This window comes from Thamnophis elegans, chromosome 13 (genome assembly GCF_009769535.1).
Source record: "Thamnophis elegans isolate rThaEle1 chromosome 13, rThaEle1.pri, whole genome shotgun sequence".
Lineage (NCBI taxonomy): Eukaryota > Metazoa > Chordata > Lepidosauria > Squamata > Colubridae > Thamnophis > Thamnophis elegans.
Genome location: NC_045553.1, coordinates 7,523,474 through 7,550,029, shown reverse-complemented (window position 1 = coordinate 7,550,029; position 26,556 = coordinate 7,523,474). Strand labels below are relative to the sequence as shown.

Below are 26,556 nucleotides of genomic sequence, written 5' to 3'. Positions count from 1 at the left end.
AAGGAGAGAAGAAACTTAAAACCAAGGAGAAATTTCCTGACAGGAAGAACAATTAATCAATGGAACGACTTGCCTCCAGATGTTGTGAATGCTCCAACACTGGATGTTTTTAACAAGATGTAGGGTTTCCTGCCTATGAGAGGAAATGTTTTTGTCTCACTTCCCCAACTGAATCTATCGCTGTGTAACTGACTACCCATCCAGATGCAACAATAGTAGGTCGCTTCGTCTTCAAGCAGAGCCCCAGTGATAGTCAAGGACAACACATTCCCTGATCTGGAACCAGAGAAACGGGCTGGAACCCCCGATGCTCTGGTACTGGTTGCAAAGATCAAAGTTTGAGGTTTCTTCCCAGGTACTTGCAACATCTGCATCTTTTCCCCTGGGCGTTAGAAAGGCATCATTTCTCATCCTTTGAAGACCATCATCATCCTTCTCCTTATATATGAGAGGAAGGACCAAAAAAGAGGATGTGTTGGAAGAAATCAAGAATGGAACAAAACGGGTCATCTTTATTCATTCTCTTACAGAAGATGTCCCAAGTCTTCCTTAATGTTTGCAACCCTTTGATTTCAGGTAGACATTATATGTGTGTCTGGAGCATCATGCTTGTTTGTGCTCGTCCTCCTTGACTTCCATGGTGTGGAGGTACCAATTCATCAGAAGAGTTCTTTTCAGTGGCCCATTCATTTCTCCCTGTAAGCACATCATCTGTAAAGCTCAACATCTAATCTAGGGGAAGCACATATGAGCCAATCGTTATGAAATGTTCATCCTTACATCCTCTAACCTTGACCCAAACTTGCACCAGTGGCCACGTTTTAGCCTGTGTCTTCATACAATCCCTTTTATCCCGTCTCAAGTCTAGAGGCACCTGAAAACCATCTGTAGCTTCTCCAATTTTACATCTTATCTTTTTATACATTTTACTCAAACCATGGGAGACTGAGATTGTGGGTTTGTGGGCTTATCTTTTGATAGTTTTCACTCAAAGCATGGGGATGTGAGACCATGTTTCTGTGGGCTTTCCCTGCACCTTTCTCTTCCATGTAGCTGTCTATTTTACATCGTTCTTCATAGGGACGAGACTTTTGCAGATGGAAATGAAACTGCCAAGGGTCTGATTCATCATCTTCATCTTTTCACGACCCCATAATCCCTTGCGTGGTGGAGTTTGGCCAACTGAATGGAGCTGAGTGTTTACTGGCCGGATACCATTCCTGTCACCGATGCAGAGTTATATTCAGCAGATACATTCTCATTGTGCCCAGAAAGAGAAATATCTGCCTTTACTTAGGATATTTTCTGTGGTTTCTGCATAATTAAAGAACAGATAAGGTGCTAATTCATGGTCACAGGACACATTGTCCAATGTGTTGTTCTGGCATCTCTTTGACTACTCCCCTCAGTCTCTGACCAGAGCCTGTTGTGATGACCTTTGTTCCCATGGGGTTGATCTGTTGTTGAGGTCTAGTTTGACATCCCTGAGCTCCCCACTGCCCCCCCTTAATGTGTGGCGAGCTGAGATACGGAAAGATGGCTGCGACAGAACATCGAAGTTCTTTCAAAGTTGACAGTAGCTGTAGGAGTTTCTCTCCCGTCTTTGCAGTTCTAGTTCTCAGAATCACTAGTCAAAGTATGTTGCTTCTTGATTCAAGCTGAACACACAGAGAGGAGGTTTTTGTCACACTTCCCCATAAGAATTTACCACTGTGCAACAAATCACCGCTCCAGCTACCACAATAATAATCTGCCTCGTCTCCAGTCTCTGCATTGGTGATGGCCAAAGATCCTGTAGTCCCAGACTGGGTGGCAGTGAACCGATTTGGGATCCCTTCTCCCCTGCTACTGCAGCCATTACAGTGGACAAAACGGGGGGCTTCTCCTGCTTTCTGTTGATACCAGCGGATGTTGTTAGTATTCTGGGTTGTGCAGGAGATTGTAACGGTTCCACCTGGGGACACAGAGCTGGAGGGAGGCTGAGTCCAAGCAGACTGACCATTGATGCCTTTAGATAAAGGGGGGATGGAGGGAGGGAAAGAGTGAAGGGAGAAAAAGAAAGAAATACTGTTAAACTGATGCATCTTCATTCACGCTGAGCTATTTCCAAACTCTTATCAGAATCACAGCCAAGTCCTTTCTTGGCCCAGGAAAACTTTACCTGTGCAGTAAGTGAGAAGCGCAAGGAAGACCACAGCCCAACCCATGGTCACCTTTGTTAAGGAATGATCTTCTAGGGGAGACAATTCTAACCTTCTACTTCTTCTTTCCTTTCGTTAAATGCCTCTGCTTGGCCGCTTCATGCAAATGAGGTCTGCACTCATTGGTTCCACTAGAATATTTTATTCCCCCAAAGCATTCTGAGGTCTTCTATTTTAGCCAATGACCAAAGGCCACATTTGCATAAAGATTTGAAAATTGGGGAGACTTAAAATCTCCCATTTAAACCCGACCACATTATTGGGGGATCAGGGAACAAACCATCAATGTTTCTTCAAACACCCTACTTTTTACATGAATGGGACATGGAAATTCAATTATAAAATTCTATGCATTTGCATAAAGTGTAAAGGCTGGGACTTTGGTTGAAGGGCCTTGTTTTCAGTTCTTCACGTTGCTTTTATTGATCTCATGTGGTCAATGGGGCGTGTGACTGGCTGATCATTGTACAGTATGTGATTTCTCATGCCCTGTGACCTGTTGTATGACAAGTTGGTCATTGTGTGAGACTGTCACCAAGTGAAGAGGTGGCAGGCGCCATCATTTGTTGGTCGCTTCTGCAGTCTCAGATTAACAGAGTTGGAAGGGACCTTGAAGGTCATCTAGTCCAACCCCTGGCCCATGGCTCCTTACGGGTTTGTAGCCTGGTCCCAAATTGATGTGTTTCTGGTAGATGTTTTGGTTGAATACCAGGTTTCAGTGAATTTACATTGGTGGCGTCTGATGGCACAAAAATTCATCATGTGGTGGCTGGCCTGTCTATCATTTCTAAAAAAGAGGAGGGTGCATTTGGGCATGTGGACTAGAGCAGGTTATAAGTAACCTATATATTCATTTTTCTTAATTTCTGACACATATACAAATACACTTCCCCATCTGAATCAATCACTGTGGAACTGACTACCCGTCCAGATGCAACAATAATAGGTGGGCTTCGTCTTCAACCAGAGCCCCAGTAATAGTCAAGGACATCACATTCCCTGATCTGGATCCAGAGAAACGGGCTGGAACCCCCGATGGTCTGGAACTGGTTGCATAGATCAAAGCTTGAGGTTTATATACAGGTACCTGCTGGGACCATGAAGGAGAGTTGCTATCCCCAAGACTTCCACCATCATATCGACAAGAGATGGTGACTGTGCATCCAGAGACTACAAATTCTGGGTCCTTCAGGGTCTGCAGCTGTTGTAGGCTGGGGCCTGAAAGAGGGCAAGATGTTGCTTGTTCAACGGGAGATCAAGAGGACCATCAAGAATGGCAAAGTAAGTTATCTGGCAAGGAGGTTTTCTAAGATTAGTTCTAGAAAGGGTTATGACTCTTTCCAAAAGGATTTCACTTACCAACAGAGATCAGGGCTACGGTGAGAAGGAGTGCTTGGGTCATTCTGGGACAACTCTTCTCTCAAAAAAGTGGATTTTCCCCTCAACTCCTCTCCACCTTTCTTAAATCCGCAAAGGACAAGACAGGATGCAAATATTTTCCTCTTCAACAACCAAGCCAGCCCTCTGAGTGTCTGATTAGAGAAATGATACGCAAATGCTAAGAAGTGTCTTGCCTAAAACTAATATTTCGCTGCAGTGGGAGGAAAGGAAGAGACAAGAATTAGCTGTTTAATAGATTGAAATCTATCTCAGGTTCATTCCAAGAAACGTGTTTGATCTGCTGGAATTTACAAAAACATATTACCAAAAATGGATTTGCATTTGGACAAACATGGAATGCATTGATGGAATGTATCCCATTGTTGTTATTAGTAGTGATGTCATGTCTGAGCCATCACGACCCCATGGACAACATTCCTACAGGCCTTCCTGTCCTCTACCATCCTCTGGAGTCCATTTAAGGTCAGGTCGACTGCTTCGTTGACTCCATCCAGCCACCTTATTCTTCTTCTGCTCTCTATCATTCCCAGCATGAGGCTCTTCTCCAGGGAGTCCTTCCTTCTCATTAGGTGGCCAAAGTCCTCTTCAAGATCTGGGCCAGTTTGATTGCCTTGCAGTCCAAGGGACTCGCAGGAGTCTTCTCCAGCACCAGAGATCAAAGGCCACAATTCTTTGGTGCTCAGCCTTCATTATGGTTCAACTTTCACAGACATACATTGCAATTGAAGTTGCATTGGTTAGGGCAGGTGATTAGTAATCTCATATTCATTTCCCTTAATATTTGGAGCATACCCCTGGAAGCTGAATTGTTGAACATAACCATTTCTTTTTATCCTACACTATTCTTCTGTTCTGAGAATGATCAGTGTCCACCTCCCTCCCTTACTCTCAAGAAGGAGATGAGACATTTCAGGAGCCACATCTGGCTATGCCATGAAAGAGCACCAGCACCCCATGCTGGACACTGATATTCCAACATCTGCATATCCTCCCCTGGGTGAAAGAAAGGCATCATTTCTCATCCTTTGAAGACCATCATCATCCTTTTCCTTATAGATGAGAGGAAGGACCAAAAAAGAGGATGTGTTGGAAGAAAACAAGAATGGAACAAAATGGGTCATCTTTATTCATTCTCTTACAGAAGATGTCCCAAAGTCTTCCTTAATGTTTTCAACCCTTTGATTTCAGGTAGGGATTATATGTGTGTCTGGAGAATCATGCTTGTTTGTGCTCGTCCTCCTTGACTTCCAAGGAGTGGAGGTACCCATTCATCAGAAGATTTTCCATTTTTTCAGTGGCCTGTTCATTTTTCCCAGTAAGAACATTTAAGTATATCCTCTGTAAAACTCAACATTTAATCCAGGAGAATCACATTGTGACCGTACCAATCCTTACTGAGTGTTCATCCTTACATCCTCTAACCTTGACCCAAACTTGCCCAGTGGCCACTTTTTAGCCTGTGTCTTCCTAAAGTCCCTTTTATCGCATCTCCAGTCAAGTGTTGATGCACCTGAAAATCCCCTGTAGCTTCTCTCCAATTTTACCTCTTATCTTTTGATACATTTTATTCAAACCATGGGGGACTGAGATTGTGGGTCTGTGGGATTTCTCTTTCCAATTCCTGTATTCCTCATTCCTCTTCATAGGGACACAGAGATTTCTTTGCAGAGGGAAATGAACCTGCAGAAGTTTCTCTCCTGTTTCTTCAACTCTAGTTTCCACGGTCACTGGTCAAAGTAGTTGCTTCTGGTTTCAGGCTGAAGAGGCAGAGAGGAGGTTTTTGTCACACTTCCCCATAAGAATTCACCAACGTGCAACTCATTGACTGCACTGTTCCAACTAACACAATAATAATCTGCCTCGTCTCCAGCCTCTGCATTGGTGATGGTCAAAGATCCTGTAGTCCCAGACTGGGTGGCAGTGAACCGATTTGGGATCCCTTCTCCCCTATTGCAGCTGTTGCAGTGGACAAAACGGGGGGCTTCTCCTGCTTTCTGTTGATACCAGTGGATGCTATTAGTACTCTGGGTTGTGCAGGAGATTGTTACGGTTCCACCTGGGGACACGGAGCTAGAGGGAGGCTGAGTCCATGTGGATTGACCATTAATGCCTTTAAATAAAGAAGGGAGGGAGGGAGGGAAAGAGTGTGGAGAGAAAGAGAAAGAAATACTGTTAAACTGATGCATCTTAATTCACGCTGAGCTATTTCCAAACTCTTATGAGAATCACAGCCAAATCCTCTCTTGGCCCAGGAAAGTGTTACCTGTGCAGTAAGTGAGAAGCGCAAGGAAGACCACAGCCCAACCCATGGTCACCTTTGACAATGAATGTCCTTCTAGGGAAGACAATTCTAACCTTCTTCTTCTCCTTTCTCTTCCTTAAATGCCTCTGATTGGCCACTTCATGCAAATGTGGTCTCCACTCATTGGTTCCACTAGAATATTTTATTCTCCCAAAGCATTCTGAGGTCTTCCAGTTTAGCCAATGACGAGAGGACAGGTTTGCATAGATATTTGAAAATTGGGGAGACTTAAAAGCACCCAGATAAATCAGACCTCATTATTGGGGATCAGGGAACCTTCAATGTTTCTTCAAACACCCTGCATGTTACTTGAATGGCTGATGGAAATGTCTATATGTAAATGTAATTATGATATTCTATTTATCTCCAAGACACATAAGGATTAATATGCAATTCCTATAGAATCTGAGTTCTAATGTATATGTGCAGTACATTGTTTAAAAAGCAAGAAATAAAATAAAAGAAACCGTTGTGCAAAACAAACCAGAATTTTGGATTTGGTCCTTTTATTATTCACTTTGACAAATGTAGGATGGATTGGTGGATTGTGCCCCAAACTCACTGATTAATTGTTAGAGTTCAAGGAAAGGATTTATCCCTTCAAGAACATAAGTCTAGGGAAAAGAAAGAGAAGCATCTTCCAACTGGACCTATATACTAGAGTAGGTCATAAGCAAATTTCATACTCTTTTTAATTGTAGTAGAGTTGGGTGTCCTATACTTCTTCCTTTTATCCTTCCTTATTTCACCTGCTGGGTGAAGACTCAGTGCCCTCCTCCTTCTCTTACACTAGAAGAAGAGATGAAACGTTGCAGGCGCCAACATCTGCCCATCCTTTTGCTGAAGTCATTTTTGCACAAACATGAAAGGACAACAGCAACCCCTATTGGCCACTAATATGGCAGCATCTGTGTTATCCCCTACTGGGCAGAAGAAATGCAGCTTTTGCCATCCTTTGTGCTCCATCCTCATCCTTCTTCCATCCTTCTCCCCCCCCCTTTTTTTTTGGTCTGTTCCCGGAAGATAGACAGAAAAATTAGGAGGAGCAGAAAGAGAACAAGAATGGAACATTTTAATACTACGACACCAAAAACGACATTTTAGGTCAACACTATATCTTTGATTTGTCATCATGCTTCTCTGTGCTTGTCCTTCTTCACCTTCACGGCATGCTTGAGGTTGAGGTGAAGGATCTACAGCATCTTCCATCAGAACAGTTTCATTTTTATAGTGGCTGATTCATTTCTCCTAAGAAGCAAAGCTTTAGCACATGGTCTCCTCGGTTCAACATCTAATGTGGGAGAACCACACATGATTATTCCAATCTTTACTAAGAGTTCATCCATACTTCCACAATCCATGGACCAAATCTAACCTAGGAATTACTTTTTGGGACTCTGTTGACATACAATCGCTCTTATCCCATTTCCAAACTCAAGTTGACCCAGCTAAAAATCACGTCTAGCTTCTGCAAGTTTACTTCTTTACATTCACAATTAGTACTTATACCACGGAGGGTTAAGACCATGGGTCTGTGGGCTTCCCTGCTCCCTTCTCATCCACACTCCTGTCTCTATCACCCCACTTGCTGGGCATTGAGAGAGTTCTAGGCAGATGGAGATGAACCTGCAAGAGTTTGGCTTGTGTCTTCTCCTCAATTCGAATGTCTCCACTCACAAGTCAAGGTCTGTTGCTTCTTGTTTCAGGTTGAAGAGACAGAGAGGAGGTTTTTGTCATGTTTCCCCATAAGAATTCACCACTGTGGAACAGGTTGCCTGTACTGTCCCAGCTACCACAGAAATAATCTGCCTCGTCCCCAGCCTGCGCATTGGTGATGGTCAAAGTTCCTGTACTCCCAGATGTGGTGGCAGTGAACCGATCTGGGATCCCTTCTCCCCTGCCATATCCGGTACATTGGACATAGCGAGGTGCTTCTCCTGATTTCTGTTGATACCAACCAATACAGTAAGAACTCTGAGTCGTTGTGCAAGAGATCCCGATAGTTCCACCTGGGGATACGGAACTTGTCGGAGGTTGAATCCAACTTAATTGACCATCAACACCTTAAAGGGGGAGAGGGAGAGGGAGGGGAGAAGAAGGAAGGAAGACTGTTAGACTGGAGGAATTTGCTTTGTGCTCTTAGATATTTCCAAGGGACGAAGTTCTTATGAGAATCACAGCCAAATCCTCTCTTGACCCAGGAAAACGTTACCTGTGCAGTAAGTGAGAAGTGCAAGGAAGACCATAGCCCAACCCATGGTCACCTTTAGCAAGGAATGTCCTTCTAGGGGAGACAATTCTAACCTTCTTCTTCTCCTTTCCTTTCCTTAAATGTATGTCCTTGGCTGCTTCATGCAAATGAGGTCTGCACTCATTGGTTCCGCTATAATATTTTATTCCCCCAAAGCATTCTGAGGTCGTCTAATTTAGCCAATGACCAGAAAACACATTTGCATAAAACATTTGAAAATTGGGGAGACTTTAAAGCTCCCAGTTAAACCTGACTGCATTATTGGGGATCAGGGAACCTTCCATGTTTCTTCAAATATCCTACTTTTTACATGAATGGGAAATGCAAATGTTTATATAGAAATGTGATTATGAAATTGTATTCATCTGCATAACATGTAACGGCTAAAACACAATTACTATAGCATCTGGGATGAGCTATCTAGATAACTGACTGACTAGACAGACGGACGGACGGACGGACGGACGGACGGAAGGAAGGAAGGAAGGAAGGAAGGAAGGAAGGAAGGAAGGATGGACGAATATTCAAAAAACAAAAAAGTTGTTGTGCAAAACACACCAAATTACAAGCGATATTTTGGATGATAAGGGACACTCTTGAATGACCAATAGATATGATAATTATTTTTCCAAATACTAGCAGACAGCATTATGTAAAGGACAGATTTCAGGAATTTCATAGTATCTGCACAAACATGGATTCATATCAAACATCCCTACGTTATAAAAGAGGAAGAGGGAAAGGGTGAAAGCATAAACACCGGGTAGAGCTGGTCCTTCTTAATCAAGGACAAATGGATGTGATAGATGTATCCATTTGTCTTAAATCAACCAAAATTGGGTGGTTCTTCGATTGGATGATGTAGAAGGACCAAAAGGAACACTGGGTTTGAGCCCTAATGCCATTTCTCTAAATGCAATGACAACACCCTTCAAATGGAAGGAGTTTTCTGGACTCCCAGAGTGACATGAGGCCAAGAAATCACCTGTAGACTCCAATTGAGAAGTGTAAGAAAAATACAAAGAAAAGACATGAAGAACGGCTGGACTTTCCAAATAAAGATCAACTGGATAGGTTGTTCTTGTCCGCTGGTCTTCTATCAACTCAAAGCCCACATTTCTTTCTTTCTGTCAAATGTTACTTCTGCAAACAGGGCAATTTTTAAAAAGAGAAATTGAAATGAACCCTGGAGAAGGTTTTTGTCTCACTTCCCCACCTGAATCAATCACTGTGGGACTGACTACCCGTCCAGACACAACAATAGTAGGTGGCTTCGTCTTCAACCAGAGCCCCAGTGATAGTCAAGGACATCACATTCCCTGATCTAGATCCAGAGAAACGGGCTGGAACCCCCGATGGTCTGGAACTGGTTGCATAGATCAAAGCTCGGGGTTTATTCCCAGGGACTTGCTGGGACCACCAAGGGTAGTTGCCATCACCAAGATTCCCTCCATCGTATCGACAAGATATGGTGACTGTGCCCCCAGGGGTCACAAATTCTGGATCCTTCAGGTTCTGCAGTTGTTGAAGGCTGGGGCCTGAAAGAGAGCAAGATGTTGCTTGTTCAACAGAGAGTCAAGAGGAGCACCACAAATGGAAAACTCAACAATGGAGCAAGGAAAGTTTTCTGGGATTAGTTCTAGACAGAATTGTGCCTGTTTCCAAATGGATTTCTCTTACCAACGGAGATCAGGACAATGGAGAGAAGAAATGCCCGGGACATGGTGGAACAATTCAAAGGGCCAATCTCTTCTCTCAAGCCAATGGATTTCCCCCTTCCCTCCTCTCCCCCTCTCTTAAACCCCCAAAGGACAAGAGAGGACCCCCTCATGCAAATATTTTCCTCTTCAACTACCAACCCAGCCCTCTGGGTATCAGATTAGAGAGGGGATGAGCAACTGCTAAGAAGCATCTGGTCTAAAACTATTATTTCCTTGCAGTGTGATGAAAAGGAAGAGACAAGAATTAGCTGCTTAGTAGACTGAAGTCTATCTGTGGCTCATTCTAAGAACCTGTTTTTATCTGCTTAAGTCTACAAAGCCGTATTACAGAAAAATTGTATTTGGCTTTGGACAAACATTGGATGGATTGATGGAATGTATCCCACCTTCGTTGATTAATTCACATGATTCAAGGAGAGGAAATGTCCCTTCGAAACCAGCAGTCTAAAGCAAAAGAAGAGCTATAGACATATTGACATTGACATTCCATCATCAGGCTAGGTGACACCTTCTGCGGGACTTTGGTTGAAGGGCCTTGTTTCAGTTCTTCACATCGCTTCTACTGATCTCCTGTGGTTCATGGGTGGTGTGATTGGCTGATCCTTAGATGTGATCTCTTGTGTCGTGTGACCTGTTGTATGATGAGTTGATCGTTGTGTGAGATGGCCACCCACTAAAAATTTGGCTGGTGCTATTGTTGGTTGGTCATTTCTCCAGTTTCAAATTTACAGAGTTGGAAGGGGCCTTGTGGGTCATCTAGTCCAACCCCCAGCCCACTTGATTGATATGGTTCCCTTCGGGTTTGTAGCCTGGTTCTAAATCAATGTGTCTGTAAATAGATATGTTGGTTGAATACCAAGCTTCAGTGAATTTACATTTGTAGCAAATGATAGCAGATGAATATATCACATATATAAGCCTGTCTATCATTTCTAAAAACAGAGGAGGGTCTTACTCCATTTGGGCATGTGGACTAGGGCAGGTCATCAGTAATCCATGCATTCATTTTATTTTATTTCTGGAACATACCCTTGGAAGCAGAATGGTTCGACCTAACCATTTCCTTTCATCCGGCACCACCATACTTATTCTGTGAATAAGTATGTCCTCCTCCCTCCCTTACCCTCAAGGAGGAGATGAGACCATTCAGGAGCCGCATCTGGCCATGCTTTTGCTCAAACATGAAAGGGCACCAGCACCCCCTGCTGGACACTGATATTGCAACATCTGCATTGTCCCCATCTGGTTTTCTCCTCAATTTCAATGTCCTCGGTCATAGGACATGGTCTGTTGCTTCTTGTTTCAGGCTGAAGAGGAAGAGAGGAGGTTTTTTGTCACCCTTCCCCCTATGAATTCACCACCATGGAACAGAGTGCCACCAGTGTTCCAGCTGCCACAGTAATAATTGGCCTCGTCTCCAGCCTCTGCATTGGTGATGATCAAAGTTACTGTGGTCCCAGACTGGGTGGCAGTGAACCGATCGGGGATCCCTTTTTCCCTATTGCAGCCTTCACAGTGGACATACCAAGGGCCTTTTCCTGCTTTCTGTTGATACCATCAAATGCTGTTAGTATTTGGGGTTGTGCAGGAAATCGCAATTGTTCCATCTGGGGACACGGAGCTTGAAGGAGGCTGAGTTCAACTTAATTGACCATCAATGCCTTTAGTGGAGAAAAGACAACAAGATTCTGACTCTGAGTCCTTTGCTCTTAGACATTTCCAAGGAACCAAGTTCTTACAAGAAGCAGCCAAATTCTCTCTTGGCCCAGGAAAACTTTACCTGTGCAGTAAGTGAGAAGCACAAGGAAGACCACAGCCCAACCCATGGTCACCTTTGGCAAGGAATGTCCTTCTAGGGGAGACAATTCTAACCTCCTTCTTCTTTCCTTTCCTTAAATGCCTCTGCTTGGCCTCTTCATGCAAATGAGATCTGCACCAATTGGTTCCACTAGAATATTTTATTCCCCCAAAGCATTCTGAGGTCTTCTAGCTTAGCCAATGACCAGAGGACAGATTTGCATAAAGATCTGAAGATTGGGGAGACCTAAAATCCCCCAGTTAAAGCTGAGCACATGATTGGGGATCAGGGAATCTTCAATGTTTCTTCAAACATCCTCATCCTTCTTCCATCCTTCTCCCCCTTTTTCTTTTTAGACAGAAAAATAAGGAGGAGCTGAAAGAGAACAAGAATGGAACATTTTAATGCTATAATACCAAAAATGACACTCAACATTATATCTATGTTTTGTCATCATTCTTCTCTGAGCTTTCCTTTCACTTTAGTGGTATGATTGAGGTTGAGATGAAGGATCTATTCTACAGCAGCTTCCATCAGAAGAGTTTCATGTTTTTAGTGGCTTATTCATTTCTCCTAAGAAGCAAAGCTTTGGCGCATGGTCTTCTCAGTTTTACCTCTAATGTGGAAGAACCATGCATGATTATTCCAATTGTTACTAAGAGTTCATCTGTACTTCTACAATCTATGGTGCAAACCTCACCCAGGAATTACTTCTTAGCGCTCTGACCTCAGACAACAATATCTTTTACTCCATTTCCAATCTAGCTTGACCCAGCTAAAAGTCACCTCTAGCTCCTACAAGTTCACTTCTTCTTCATTCACAATTTGTGGAGGGTTGAGAGCATGGATCTATGGGCTACCCCGCACCCTTCTCATCCACACTGATGTTTCCATCCTCCTTCTTGCTGTCCATTGCAAGACTTCTCTGCAGATGGAGATGAACTTGCAAGAATTTGGCTTGTGTCTTCTCTTCAATTTGAATGTCCCCGGTCACAAAGTCAAGGTTTGTTGCTTCTTGTTTCAGGCTGAAGAGGAGTACCAGCACGGTCCCAGCGACCAGAGAAATAATCTGCCGTGTCTCCAGCCTATGCATTGGTGATGGTCAAAGTTCCTGTAGTCCCAGATTTGGTGGCAGTGATAAGATCTGGGATCCCTTCTCCCCTGCTGCTTCCACTACATTGGACATAGCAAGGTGCTTCTCCTGGTTTCTGTTGGTACCAGCCAATGCAGTAAGAGGCCTGCTCAGCTGTGCAGGAGAGTGTAACCGTTCCACCTGGAGATACAGAACTTGTTGGAGGTTGAGTCCAACCTATTTGACCATTAATGCCTTTAAAGGGGGAGAGGGAGAGAGAGGGGAGAACAAGGAAGGGCTACTGTTAAACTGATGCATCTTCCTTTGCCTTGATCATTTCCAAAGGACCAAGTCCTGAAAATTACAACCAGATTCTCTCTCAGACCAGGAAAACTTTACCTGTGCTGTAAGTGAGGAATGCAAAGAAGACCACAGCCCAACTCATGGTCAACAGTTGGCAAGGAATGTCCTTTTAGGAAAGAAAAGTATAACCCTCTTCAGAGCTTCTCCTTTCCTTTCTTTAAATGCCCCTTGCTTTCGCCTTTCATGCAAATGAGATCTTCATTCATTGGTTCTACTGGACTATTTTATTTCCCCCAAAGCATGATGTTGTTTTCTAGTTATGTCAATGAACACCGGAGAGATTTCCATATGTCAGATTTGGAACCAGGGAGGGGGAAAATGTCTGTGGGGATTCTAAGTCATCCGGGTCATAGTAGTCTCAAAGGTGTTTTTTCAAAAGGCAATTGGACTGTTTTTCCAAGAAGAAAGAGAAGGAGGAGGAGAAGGAGACAGTGTGCAGAGTTATTATAAAAATGAAATTAGGAGCAGTTCCAGCAGTAGTAGTAGTAACAGTACTAGTAGCGTTTGTAGCAGTGAGAGTAGAAACCGAAGCAGGAGGCGAGGACATAACAGAGATAGAAAGCATCATGAATATTGGAGAGGATTAAGAGCTGTTCAGCTTTAAATGGGAGGAATGTCAGGATAATTATGATTTAATAGCTGACCAGATGCTGTAATTATGATGCAATGGTAGGAATAAAACAGCAGGGTTATTTGACTCTTACCACTGTAAGAGTCTGTATTATAAGAGAGGCCCTATTGGGGCATATCTCTCTCTTCATGTATTCTTCCCTGCTGTAGCTGCTGATTGATTGTTTGACCTTTGCCCAGTATATGTATGTATATATTATTCGATAAAACCATTATTTAAATATAAACCTCTGGTTACTGTATTTGATCCTGGGTTGTCTCATATAGTCACACTGTGAGCATTATGACATTATCAAACTGCCCTAAGATTTCAGTAAGGAACAAATAAAGAATAAAAGCCAAAATGTAAGTGGATGGGGACTTTTTGAGGGAAGATCGTTTGGATAGGATGGTCTTCTCCTCTTGCCTTATATCCACCACAATTCTACATTTGTCCTCGCATCACATTTCACTGAGGCAGGCAGAACAAAAAAAAAGGGGGGGGGTTGGGTTTTTGTCTCACTTCCTCTTCTGAACTGTGGAACTGATCGCCTGACCAGACACAACAATAATAGGTGGCTTCATCTTCAACTAGAGCTCCAGTGATAGTCAAGGACATCATATTTCCTGATCTGGACCCAGAGAAACGTTCTGGAACTCCTGATGGTCTGGAAGTGGTATAAGAGATCACTCCTCGATGTTGATGCCCAGCTATCTCCTGGGCCCACAAAGGGTAGTGGCCATCCCCAAGATTCCCATCATCGTATCGACAAGATATGGTGACTGTGCCCCCAGCTGCGACAAATTCTGCGTCCTTCAAGGTCTGCAGTTGTTGAAGGCTAGGACCTGAAAGAGAGCAAGATGTTGCTTGTTCAATGGAAGGTCAAGAATGGCCAACTCAACTGTCCAGCAAGGAGGTTCTTCCAAGTTTAGTTCTAGAAAAGGTTGATCCTACTTCCAAAAGGATTTCTCTTACCAACAGAGATCAGGACGATGGAGAGAAGAAGTGCCTGGATCATGGTGGGAGAACTCAATGGACGAAGCCCTTCTCTAAACCAAGTGGATTTCCCACTCCCCTCCTCTCCACCTCTCCTAAATCCCCAAAGGACAAGAGAGGACCTCCTCATGCAAATGTCTTTGCTCTTCAACTACCAACCCAATCCTTTGGGAGGCTGATTAGAGAGCAAAGGAAGAAGCTTCTAAGATATGACTTGTTGAAAAGCAATATTTCTGGTAGTAAGGAGCGGAGGACGAGGCTGATAAGCACCCACCTTTATCCTCCTTGAAACGCTGCCAAAGACCTAACTGGCAATTTGCTTGGCAAGGCCACACGGAGCAAAGAGTCAAAACAGAGCTTCAGAATTAAACCAGCATGAACAAAGTTGCTTCCTGCAAAGGCTCATATGCCTTTGCTCCTCCTTTATGTCCTATGGGAGGGGCCAATCACCTCCAAGCCTTACTCCCAAGTCGTCCCCTTTTGTTTTAACGGTTCTTGCCTTCTGGCAGCTCTGTGCATAAGTGCACTGGGAACAGGTTCCCCCTGTTCCTCTGCCTCGTTGCTTTCTGACTCGGAGGCTCTGGAGGCTCTGGAGGCACATAACTCACAGATGGCCCCAGCCCCCTCTCTTCCCCGGCCCCCTCTCTGCCTCTCACACAGAGCCCTCGTCCAAGCCTTCCCCAGACTCCCGGACTGGCTCATGTTCCTCCCCAACCTCCTCACTGTCCAACTTTGTTGCCAGCTCCAATTCTGTGATGGATCATGCCCTCCTCCCTCCCTTACTCTAGAGGAAAAGTCTGGACTTTGAAGGAGCCACATCCGTTATCCTTTTGCTTAAGTTATTTCTTGTTTTCGAAAAACATGAAAGGGCACCAGCAGCCCCTACTGGCCACTGATGTTACAACATCTGCAGTATCCCCATCTGGGCTGAAGAAATGCAGCATTTATGGTCCTTCAAGAACCATCACGTTGTCCTCTTCAAACATCAGAGGTAGGGCAGACAAAAGAAAAGAATGATGTAGTGATAAATAATAATTGGATATGAATATTGAATGGTACCCATGAAAGGAAGATTAGAAATCCTTTTGGATTATATACCAAGGTTAATAAAAAAGAATTGTTAGATACAGTTAAGTTTTGATTATTAGGGGGAAAATGTTATGATACAGGATATAGTCAAATAAAGGAGGGATAATGATGACAACCTATATATATGTATGAGTATAATATAAGGAAACTAGATGAAAATTGCCAACAGTGATTTGGAAAGGAGGATTAGAAAAGTTTGTTATTAAACATTAAGGATGTTTAGCTAGAATAGGACATAAGGATTCAGTGTTATTGGAGGACTTTAGAAATATTAAATGAAATGCCAGTATGTGGTTATGTATTAAACTTTGGTATATTTTATGATGAAGGATGTTTAAATAATTATAGTCAAATATAAATGGAGGTATAAGGGTAACATGTATAAATATTTGAGTTAAAATACTTGAGTTAATATGAATTATGTTTTATGACTATGGATGAGATATACAAAAACCTTTTGTAACCAACTGATACACTTTCTACCGTATGTAAAGAAGGAAGATTTTATGTGTTGTGTTTGTTTTGAAAATAAAAATAAATTCTATTTTTAAAAAAAGAAAAGAATGAGATTTAAAAAAGGACAAGGAGGGGACAAATGTGCCTTCTTTATTACTTCTCCTACAGAGGATGACACCAAGAATCGCCTGCTGATTTTAATACTTCGATTTGAAAAAAGAAGTTTAGGTAGGAATTATCTACACATCTGGAATATTGTGCTTCTGTGTGCTTGTCCTTCTCAACCTTAGTGGTTCCAGTGCAACTCATTTAACAATTGCAATTGTTAAGAGGCCAATTGATAAGTGGGTTGCCCTGAATCTTTGGGCCTTTTGTGCCATAGTTGTTAAACGAATTTCTGCAGATGTTACTTTAATCTCATGTTTGCGAGAATGAAGCTGGTTCCCCCCCCCATTGACTTGGTTTGTTGGAGGCCAGTTGAGAGGGACCCAATGGCTGATCACATGACTCCAGGATGCTAGAACCATCCAAAATAAGTGTCCTGACTTTGTGCAATTCTTTTGTAAAACCATCTGCAACCTGTGTTGAGTGAAGCCTTCAAGGAAGGCTGAGACACCTTCTGGTTTTTGTCACAGTTCCCCATCAAGTGCAATCACTGTGCACTGATTATTGCCATTATAAGTCAAACAGTAATAGTCAGCCTTGTCTTCGGGTTGAACGTTGGAGATGGTCAATGTGGCCGAATTGGAGGAAGAATCATAAGAACCAGAAAATCGCTCAGGGATTCCAGACGGCCTCTCACTATCTTTATAGATCACTGCTAGGGGTTTAGTGCCAGGTTTCTGCTGATGCCAGCTCACATAGTAACCACTAATGCTACCCCCTTCCCTGGTACAGGTGATCCTGACTGTTCCTCCTGGGGATACCGACAGAGAAGCTGGTTGAGTCATGGTGAACTGGGCCAAGACACCTGCAGGGGGAAGACAAGGGGTGAAATGCAGCTGAGATGAAACCGGGGGGAAATATTTTAAACTTTGATATTGATATTCTTTGTAGAATGCCAGCTGGGGAGGTGATGGAAGGTGATGACGACATGAAAAGAGGATGCTGAAACTGTCAAAAATACATTTCCTGGATGCGTGAAATTCTTCTGTCAAACCACCTGCAACCAATGTTGAGCGAAGTCTTCAAGGAAGGCTGAAGCACCTTCTGGTTTTTGTCACAGTTCCCCATAAGGTTGAATCACTGTGCACTGATAATTGCCATCAGAAGACAAACAGTAATAGTCAGCCTCATCTTCTGGTTGAACGTTGGAGATGGTCAAAGTGGCTGAATTGGCGGAAGAATCATAAGAACCAGAAAATCGCTCGGGGATTCCAGAAGGTCTGCTAGAATAACTATAGATCACTAGTACCGGTTTAGTGCCAGGTTTCTGTTGATACCAGCTCACAGAGTAGCTAGTAATGCTACCACCTGCCCTGGTACAGGTGATCCTGACTTTTCCTCCAGGGGATACCGACTCAGAAGCTGGTTGAGTCATGGTGAACTGGGCCAAGGCACCTGCAGGGGGGAGAAAAGGGATGAAATGCAGCTGAGATGAAACCGGGGGGAAATATTTTAAATAAAATGAACGAAAGGAAAAAGGGGACTAAGAGAAGGGAATAATTCCAGAAATGTAGAAATCTTCCAAGGATCAGAGGATGCTTGATCTTTGCCAGTCAATGGCAAAGTGAAGCAGGTGAGGAGGAAGGGCAGGAAGAGAAACGGTTGGGCCATGGCAGAGAGATGGGCAAGGACTGATCTTCTGAAACCAAAGTTCCTTCTAGGTGGACCTCTTCTCCTCACGCTTAAGTTGAGCTGCAAGAAAGAGAGGCTGCAAAGGTATGCAAATACCCTTCCTCTTTCTCCCTTTTAAAGCCTCTACATCTATTTCCAGCACAAGGGCAGGAGGTGATTGGCAGGAGATTTCATTGGTGAATCTCACTGAAGGAGGAAAGAGGAAGGAGGAAGTGTAGAGACTCCAACTCCATGTCTCTTCCCATAACATCCAGAATTAATCTCTATTTTAGGATTCCCAGATTTCAGCAAGTTGGAACATAAGCAAAGGATCTGATGGGCAGGTGGACTCTGATGAACTTAGAGATTGCAAAATTCCAAACACTTTCAATTCCAAGTAAGAGAGTTGAAGTTTGTTCTATCCCATTCATCCCTACTTCCTCCAGACAGAACCTCCCCAGCAACCAAATGATGACTTGAAAGGGGTCTTCAGCAGCCCCTTTCCCAGCATCAATTCATGAAGGGCAGTGCAGAAACAAGCTAGAAATTTGACTTTTCCAGTATCCTAAGAGAAATGATGGGAAAGGAAGCACTAAGGTCTTGTAGGGGATTAATTCTCCTCTGCAGGAAAGATAGAAAGGGGAACTGTAAGGCAATGAAAGGGTGGATCAAACAACAGGCAACCACACACAATCACACAAAACACACATGTTACTCTACTTATATCTTCTCCATTTCCTGTTCTCCAAGTCTGGTTCAATGCCTTTTTTACAGACCGACATCAAACCTGTTATTTTTATTCTTTACTAAAAATCGGCAGTCATAGCCACCTGCCCCAATGCGAAGTGAAACTACAGAGGAGGGATACGATGCTTTCTCAGCTCATCACCAATTTCTCTTTTCACTGTGATTTGGAGGCCCCCATCAGGACATGAAGGGCAATAATCAGCCTCGTCTTCTGCACGGAAGTTGGAGATGGACGAGGGGCCGAATTGGACGAAGGGTCAGCTGAACCAGAAAAATCACTCAGGGATTCCAGATGAGAAAAACACCTTTGAAATTAAAGGGATATTTCCCAGGAGAGCATTGCACGTCTGAAATATGATGACAAAGAGAAACTTAGATGCCATCAGACAGAAATGCAGTTTATGAAGGTTAGGAAAACCTTCCCTGCACCCTTCTCCTCCATTCTCCTGTACCCATCATCCCCCATCCTGGGCATTGAGGGACTTCTCTGCAAAAGGTGATCAACTTGGAGTAATTTCTCTCCTGCTTCATCAGCTCAAGCATCCCAGTGATAGATCAATGTATGTTGCTTGTGGTTTCATTCTCAAGAGGAAGAGTGAAGGTTTTTGTCATACTTCCCCATAAGAATTCACTACTGTGTTTTGGTGACTGATTCATTTCATTTAGTATGTGGTTGGTTGAGTTCAACATCTAGCGTAGGAGATCCACACTTGAGTTTCAATCTTTATGAACTTTCATCCTTACATCCTACAGGCATGGGGCACATTTTTCCTATGGACCATTTTTTTGCCTGCGTCTTCATACAATTCCTTATTTGCCCATCTCCCATCTACTGTCAAACCATCTGACTATCACCTCTAGCTTCTACAATTTGATATCTTCTTCTTTAAAAAGAAATTATCTTTCGATTGATGTATAATTTTATGGTACAACTCCAAAACAAAATGATGTTAGTAACCATCAAACCTCAAAAATACACTTTCCCCAAAAGGTTTCTAAAATTTTGGCCACTACTGTACATATAAACACTCTACTTGGTTTCAGGATCCACTCTTTCTCCAGGGAAATATTTAAAAGACATTTTTTTCAGAATACGCTCTTTGTCTGGAGAGAGAAATTAGAAGTTATAACTTGTAATTGCTATGAGGCCCCTTATACTGAATGCAGAAGTCCCATGTAGGACTAAGCGGAGGGGTTGTGGTAAAGGATGATTGTCACATTTCCAGTGGGTGATACAATTATCCTAGAAAGCAAATATTCAACACATGGTCTCCTCAGTGGCACATCTGATGTAGGAGAACCACACATGAGTGTGCAAATCTTTACTAAGAGTCCATCCCTGCGACCAGCAGCCAGGCCAAAAATGTGCCGGAGTGACCGCTTTTTAGTGCTGTGTCCTCCTACGATCCTTTCTATCCTTCCTCCTGTTCAGTGTTGAACGAGATGAAAATGATCTCTTCCTTCTCCAATTTTTCATCTGTTCCTTTCACAGCTTTTGCTCAGAAAACAAGAGCCATGGGGCTGTTTGCTTCCCGTGAACTTCTCTCTTTCTGCCTTTCACCTCCGTGGAAGAGACTGAGCGAATCCTTTCAAGATGGAAATCAACTTCCAGGTCTTTCTCGCCTGCATCCTCAGTTCAAGTGTGCACAGTCACAGGTTAACAGTTGTTGCTTGTGGTTTCAGGCAGAAGAGGCAGAGAGGAGGTTTTTGTCACACTTCCCCATAAGAATGTACCACTGTGTAACGCAGTACCTGCACTGTTCCAGCTACCACAGTAATAAACTGCCTCGTCTCCAGCCTCTGCATTGGTGATGGCCAAAGATCCTATAGTCCCAGATCTGGTGGCCGTGAACCGATCTGGGATCCCTTCTCCTCTATTGTAGCCGTCACTACAGTGGACAAAACGGGGGCCTTCTCCTGCTTTCTGTTGATACCAGCCAATATAGTTGGTGCTCTGAGTTGTGCAGGAGAGAGTGATGGTCCCACCTGGAGACACGGAGCTGGAGGGAGGCTGAGTCCATGTGGACTGACCATCAATGATCTTTCAGGAAGTGACACAGGGAGAGAAAGAGTGAGGGAAGTAAAAGAAAGAAATACTGTTAAACTGATATACCTTCGTTCCCTCTGAACCATTTACATGTGACCCTTTTCTTATGAGAATCACAGCCAAATCCTCTCTTGGCCCAGGAAAACTTTACCTCTGCAGTAAGTGAGCAAAGCTAAGAAAATCACAGCCCAACCCATGGTCAACTTTGGCAAGGAATGTCCTTTTAGGGAAGAGAATTATAACCTTCTTCAGATCTTCTCCTTTCCTTTCCTTAAATGCCCCTTGTTTTCTCCTTCCATGCAAATGAGATCTGTCTTCATTGGTCCTCCTAGAAAACTTCCTTCCCGAAAAGCATTTTGAGGTCTCTGGTTTAACCAATCAGCAGAGGACACATTTGCATAGAGGAGATTTGGAAACTGGGGGGAATTTAAAGGTCTCAATTAAAAATGAATGTGTGCTGCTTGGAGAACAGGAAAACTTCTCAATTTCTTCAAACATGCTTCTTTACATGTGAAAGTGACATGGAAATGATACATGAAATTCGGCAACTCTACGTAATCTCAACAGTGTGTAGAACCACCAGACTAGGGAAAAAGAGGAGCACCATCCTCCACTTGGACATATGGGCTAAGGTGGTCAGAAGAAATCCCCATATTCCTTATTTTTTTAATATTTTTAAGAAGCTGCCAGAAGCGGAGTTGGTAGTCCAAACTTTTTACTTTTATCCTGCCTATTTCAGGTGTTCTGGGGAGATCAGTGCCTTCTTCACTGTAAAGAACAGAGGAGACATTTCAGGAGCCACATCTGATCGGGCTTTGGCTGAAGTCCCTCTTTGGAGATCTATGAAAGGACATCAGCAGCCCCTACTGGCCGCTAATATTGTGACATCTATGTTATCCCCACCTGGGCTGAAGAAATGCAGCAGTTTTCTGTCCCTGGAGGACCATCTCTTCCTTCTGTTTAAATATCAGAAAAAGAAGAGAGAGAAAAGATAAGGGGAAGGAGAACAATAATGTGCCTTTTTTCTTCATTCTCTCACAGAAGATTCCACAAAATCTCCCTTGTTGCTTTTAATACTTTGATTTGAAGACATACACTTTATTTGGAGATTATATTTATATATTTCTGTGACTCAGTGGCATCGTACTTCTCTGGGCTTCTCCTTCTTGATTTTAGTGGTGTCCTTGAGTTTGAGGAAAAGGAGGTCCATGCTGCTCAGATGAATTTCATGTTTTGGATAGTTGATTCATTTCATTTAGGATGTGGTTGGTTCAACTCGACATAGGAGAACCACACTCGAGTGTCAATCTTTATGAACTCTTCATCCATACATCCTACAGGCATGCGGCACACTTATCCCATCAATCATTTGTTTAACCTGTGTCTTCATACAATTCCTTATTTCCCATCTCCCATCTAGTGTTGAACCATCTGACTATCATCTCTAGCTTCTACAATTTGATATCTTCTTCTTTTAAAATTAGATCTCACAGCTCAGGGTGAAGGGCTGAGACAATGAATCCATGAGCTCCCCTGTACCCTTCTCGCCCACACTCCTGTGCCCATCCTTCCCCAATGCTGGGCATTTTGAGATGGCTTTGCTCTGCAGGGATTCTGCTTGTGTCTTCCCAGTTCAAGAATCTCCAGTCGTAGATCAAGTTGGGTTGCTTCTTGGTTCAGGCCGAAGAGGAAGAGGGAGGTTTTTTGTCATACTTCCTCATGCCACAAACCTATCCCAGGGACCACTTTTCCATGCTGTCTCCTTTGACAATTGCATTTATCCATCTTCCTGTTCAGTACTGAAGCAGCTGAAAACCATCTCTACCTTCTCCGATTTTTCATCTTTCAGAGTTTCTGTTCAGACCACAAGACACTGTGACCAGGAGGCAGTTTGCTTCCCTTGAACTCCTCTGTCCTGTGCCTATCACCCCTGTGGAGGAGACTGAGAGCCCCATTTCTCTTTATTTTTGAAAAGGTTTTTATTCGTATTTATCATACAAACATTCGCAAATATACAATCTCATCCTGAAGACATAGGGTTAATTTGCCCCAACGTCCACTCTTTAGCCAGGGTCTTCATACAATTCCTTGTTTCCCCATCTAGTGTCTTACCATCTGAACATTATCTCTAGCTTCTACAATTTGATCTCTTCTTCTTTCAAAATTAGAACTCACAGCTCAGGGTGAAGGGCTGAGACCCTTAGTCTCTAGGTTCCCCTGAACCCTTCTCGCCCACACCTTTGTACCCATCCTTCCCCAATGCTTGGCATTTTGTACCCATCCTTCCCCAATGCTTGGCATTTGTCTTTGCTCTGCTGGGATTCTGCTTCTGTCTTCCCAGTTTAAGGGTCTCCAGTCATAGATCAAGTTGGGTTGCTTCTTGGTTCAGTCTGAAAGGGAAGAGTGAGGGTCTTTGCCACAATTCTTCATGCCACAAACCTGCTCCAGGGATCACTTTTCCACTTGTCCTTCTACCATTCCGTTTATCCTTCTCCCTGTTCAGTACTAGAGAGATGAAAATGATCTCTTCCTTCTCCAATTTTTCATCGGTTCCTTTCACAGTTTCTGCTCAGAAAACAAGAGCCATGGGGCTGTTTGCTTCCCATGAACTTCTCTCCGGTGCCCTTCACCTCCGTGGAAGATACTGAGCGAATCCTCTGAAGATGGAAATCAACTTAGAGGTCTTTCTTGCCTTCATCTTCAATTCAAGTGTCCACGGACACAGGTTAACAGTTATTGCTTGTGGTTTCAGGCAGAAGAGGCAGAGAGGAGGTTTTTGTCACACTTCCCCATAAGAATGTACCACCGTGTAACTCGGTAACTGCACTGTTCCAGCTACCACCGTAATAATCTGCCTCATCTTCAGCCTGCACATTGGTGATGTCCAAAGATCCTGTAGTCCCAGATCTGGTGGCAGTGAACCGATTCGGGATCCCTTCTCCCCTGCTACTGCAGCTGTCGCTACAGTGGACAAAACGGGGGCCTTCTCCTGCTTTCTGTTGATACCAGGCAATCCAGTGGGTACTCTGAGTTGTGCAGGAGAGCGTGATTGTCCCACCTGGAGACACGGAGCTGGAGGGAGGCTGAGTCCAAGCAGACTGACCATCAATCCCTTTAAATAATGGTGGGACGTAAGGAGGAAAAGAGTGAGGGAAGTAAAAGAAAGAAATACTGTTAAACTGATACACCTTCATTCCCTCTGAACCATTTCCATGTGACCCTTTTCTTATGAGAATCACAGCCAAATCCTCTCTTGGCCCAGGAAAACTTTATGTGTGCAGTAAGTGAGGAAAGCTAAGAAAATCACAGCCCAACCCATGGTCAACTTTGGCAAGGAATGTCCTTTTAGGAAAGAAATTATCACCTTCTTCAGATCTTCTCCTTTCCTTTCCTTAAATGCCCCTTGCTTTCTCCTTCCATGTAAATGAGATCAGCCCTCATTGGTCGTCCTAAAAAAGTTCCTTCCACAAAAGCATTTTGAGCTCCTCTGATTTAACCAATCAGCAGAGGAAACATTTGCATAGAAGAGATTTGGAAACTGGAAGGAATTTAAAGGTCTCAATTAAAAATGAAAGTGTGCTGCATGTAGAACAGGAAAACCTGTGAATTTCTTCAAACATGCTTCTTTACATGTGAAAGTAACATGGAAAGGATACATGAAATTGGGCAACTTTACTTAATCTCAACAGTGTGTAGAACCACCAGACTAGGGAAAAAGAGGAGCACCATCTTCCACTTGGACATATGGGCTAAGGTGGTCAGAAGAAATCCCAATATTATGTTTTTTTATTAATATTTGGAAGAAGCCGCCAGAAGCAGAGTTGATGATCCCAATGTTTTCCTTTTATCCTGCGTATTTCAGGTGTTCTGGGAGGGATCCGCGCCTTCCTCGCTGTAAAGAAGAGAGGAGACATTTCAGGAGCCACATCTGACCAGGCTTTGGCTGAAGTCCTTCTTTGGAGATCTACAAAACGGCATCAGGAGCCCCTATTGGCCGCTGAAATTGTGACATCTATGTTATCCCCACCTGGGCTGTAGAAATGCAGCAGTTTTATGTCCCAAGAGGACCATCTCTTCCTTCTGTTTAAATATCAGAAAAAGAAGAGAGAGAAAAGATAAGGGGAAGGAGAACAAGAACCTGCCTTCTTTCTTCATTGTCTTAGAGAAGATTTCACAAAGCCTCCCTTGTTTTTCATGCTTTGATTTGAAGAAAGATATTTTCTGTAGAGATTACATATACATCTGTGGCATTGTCCTTCTATGGGCTTCTCCTTCTTCATTTTAGTGGTGTCCTTGAGTTTGAGGAAAAGGAGGTCCATGCTGCTCAGATGAATTTCATGTTTTGGGTGGCTGATTCATTTCATTTAGTATGTGGTTGGTTCAACTCGACACCCAACATAGGAGAACCACACTTGAGTGGCAATCTTTATGAACTCTTCATCCTTACATCCTACAGGCATGGGGCACTCTTGTCTCATGGACAATTTTTTTAGCCTTGGTCTTCATGCAATTTCTTATTTTCCCATCTCCCATCTAGGGTTGAACCATCTGATCATCAAGTCTAGTAGAATTGTAGCTTCTACAATTTTATATTTTTCCAATTAAGAACATTTAGTATACGGGTTGCTTGAGATCAACATCTAACGTAGGAGATCCACATTTGAGTTTCAATCTTTATGAACTCTTTATCCTTACATCCTACAAGCATAGGCCACACTTGTCCCATGGACCATTTTTTTAGCCTGTGTCTTCATACAATTCCTTATTTCCCCATATCCCATCTAGTGTCGTACCATCTGACTATCATCTCTAGATTCTACAATTTGATATCTTCTTCTTTCAAATTAAATTAATTTTCCATTGATGTATAATTTTATGGTACGACTCCAAAACAAAATGGTGTTAGTAGCCATCAAACCTCAAAAATACACTTTCCCCAAAAGGTTTCTAAAATTTTGGCCACTACTGTACATTTAAAAACTCTATTTGGTTTCAGGATCCACTCTTTCTCCAGGGAAGTATTTAAAAGCCACTTTTTTTTAAGAATACGCTCTTTCTCTGGAGAGAGAAATTAGAGGTTATAACTTGTAATTGCTATGAGGCCCCTTATAGTGAATGCAGAAGTCCCATGTAGGACTAAGCGGAGGGGTTGTGGTAAAGGATGATTGTCACATTTCCAGTGGGTGATACAATTATCCTAGTAGGCAAATATTCAACACATGATCTCCTCAGTGGCACATCTGATGTAGGAGAACCACACATGAGTGTGCAAATCTTTACTAAGAGTCCATCCCTGCGCCCAACAGCCATGCCAAAAATGTGCCCTAGTGACCACTTTTTAGTTCTGTGTCCTCCTACGATCCTTTTTTTCCTTCCTCCTGTTCAGTACTAAAGAGCTGAAAATGATCTCTTCCTTCTCCAATTTTTCATTGGTTCCTTTCACAGTTTCTGCTCAGAAAACAAGAGCCATGGGGCTGTTTGCTTCCCGTGAACTTCTCTCCGGTGCCTTTCACCTCCGTGGAAGAGACTGAGCAAATCCTCTCAAGATTCAAATCAACTTACAGGTCTTTCTCACATGCATCTTCAGTTCAATTGTCCACAGACACAGGTTAAAAGTTGTTGCTTGTGATTTCAGGCAGAAGAGGCAGAGAGGAGGTTTTTGTCACACTACATACTTGTTTCATGGACCAATTTTTTTGTAGCCTGTGTCTTCATACAATTCCTTA

At 43.2% G+C, this 26,556-nt stretch overlaps 1 protein-coding gene across 1 annotated transcript in view; it reads right to left on the bottom strand.

Annotated features, from left to right (window-relative positions):
* The window catches only part of LOC116516764 (immunoglobulin lambda-1 light chain-like), a 33,312-nt gene extending 12,251 nt beyond the window's left edge, over positions 1-21,061 (bottom strand). The window contains exon 1 of the mRNA XM_032229399.1: positions 20,982-21,061. Coding sequence (XP_032085290.1) covers positions 20,982-21,027 — 46 coding nt within the window. The 5' untranslated portion in view covers positions 21,028-21,061. The remainder of the gene's footprint in view (positions 1-20,981) is intronic.
* Between the last annotated feature and the right edge of the window lie 5,495 nt (positions 21,062-26,556).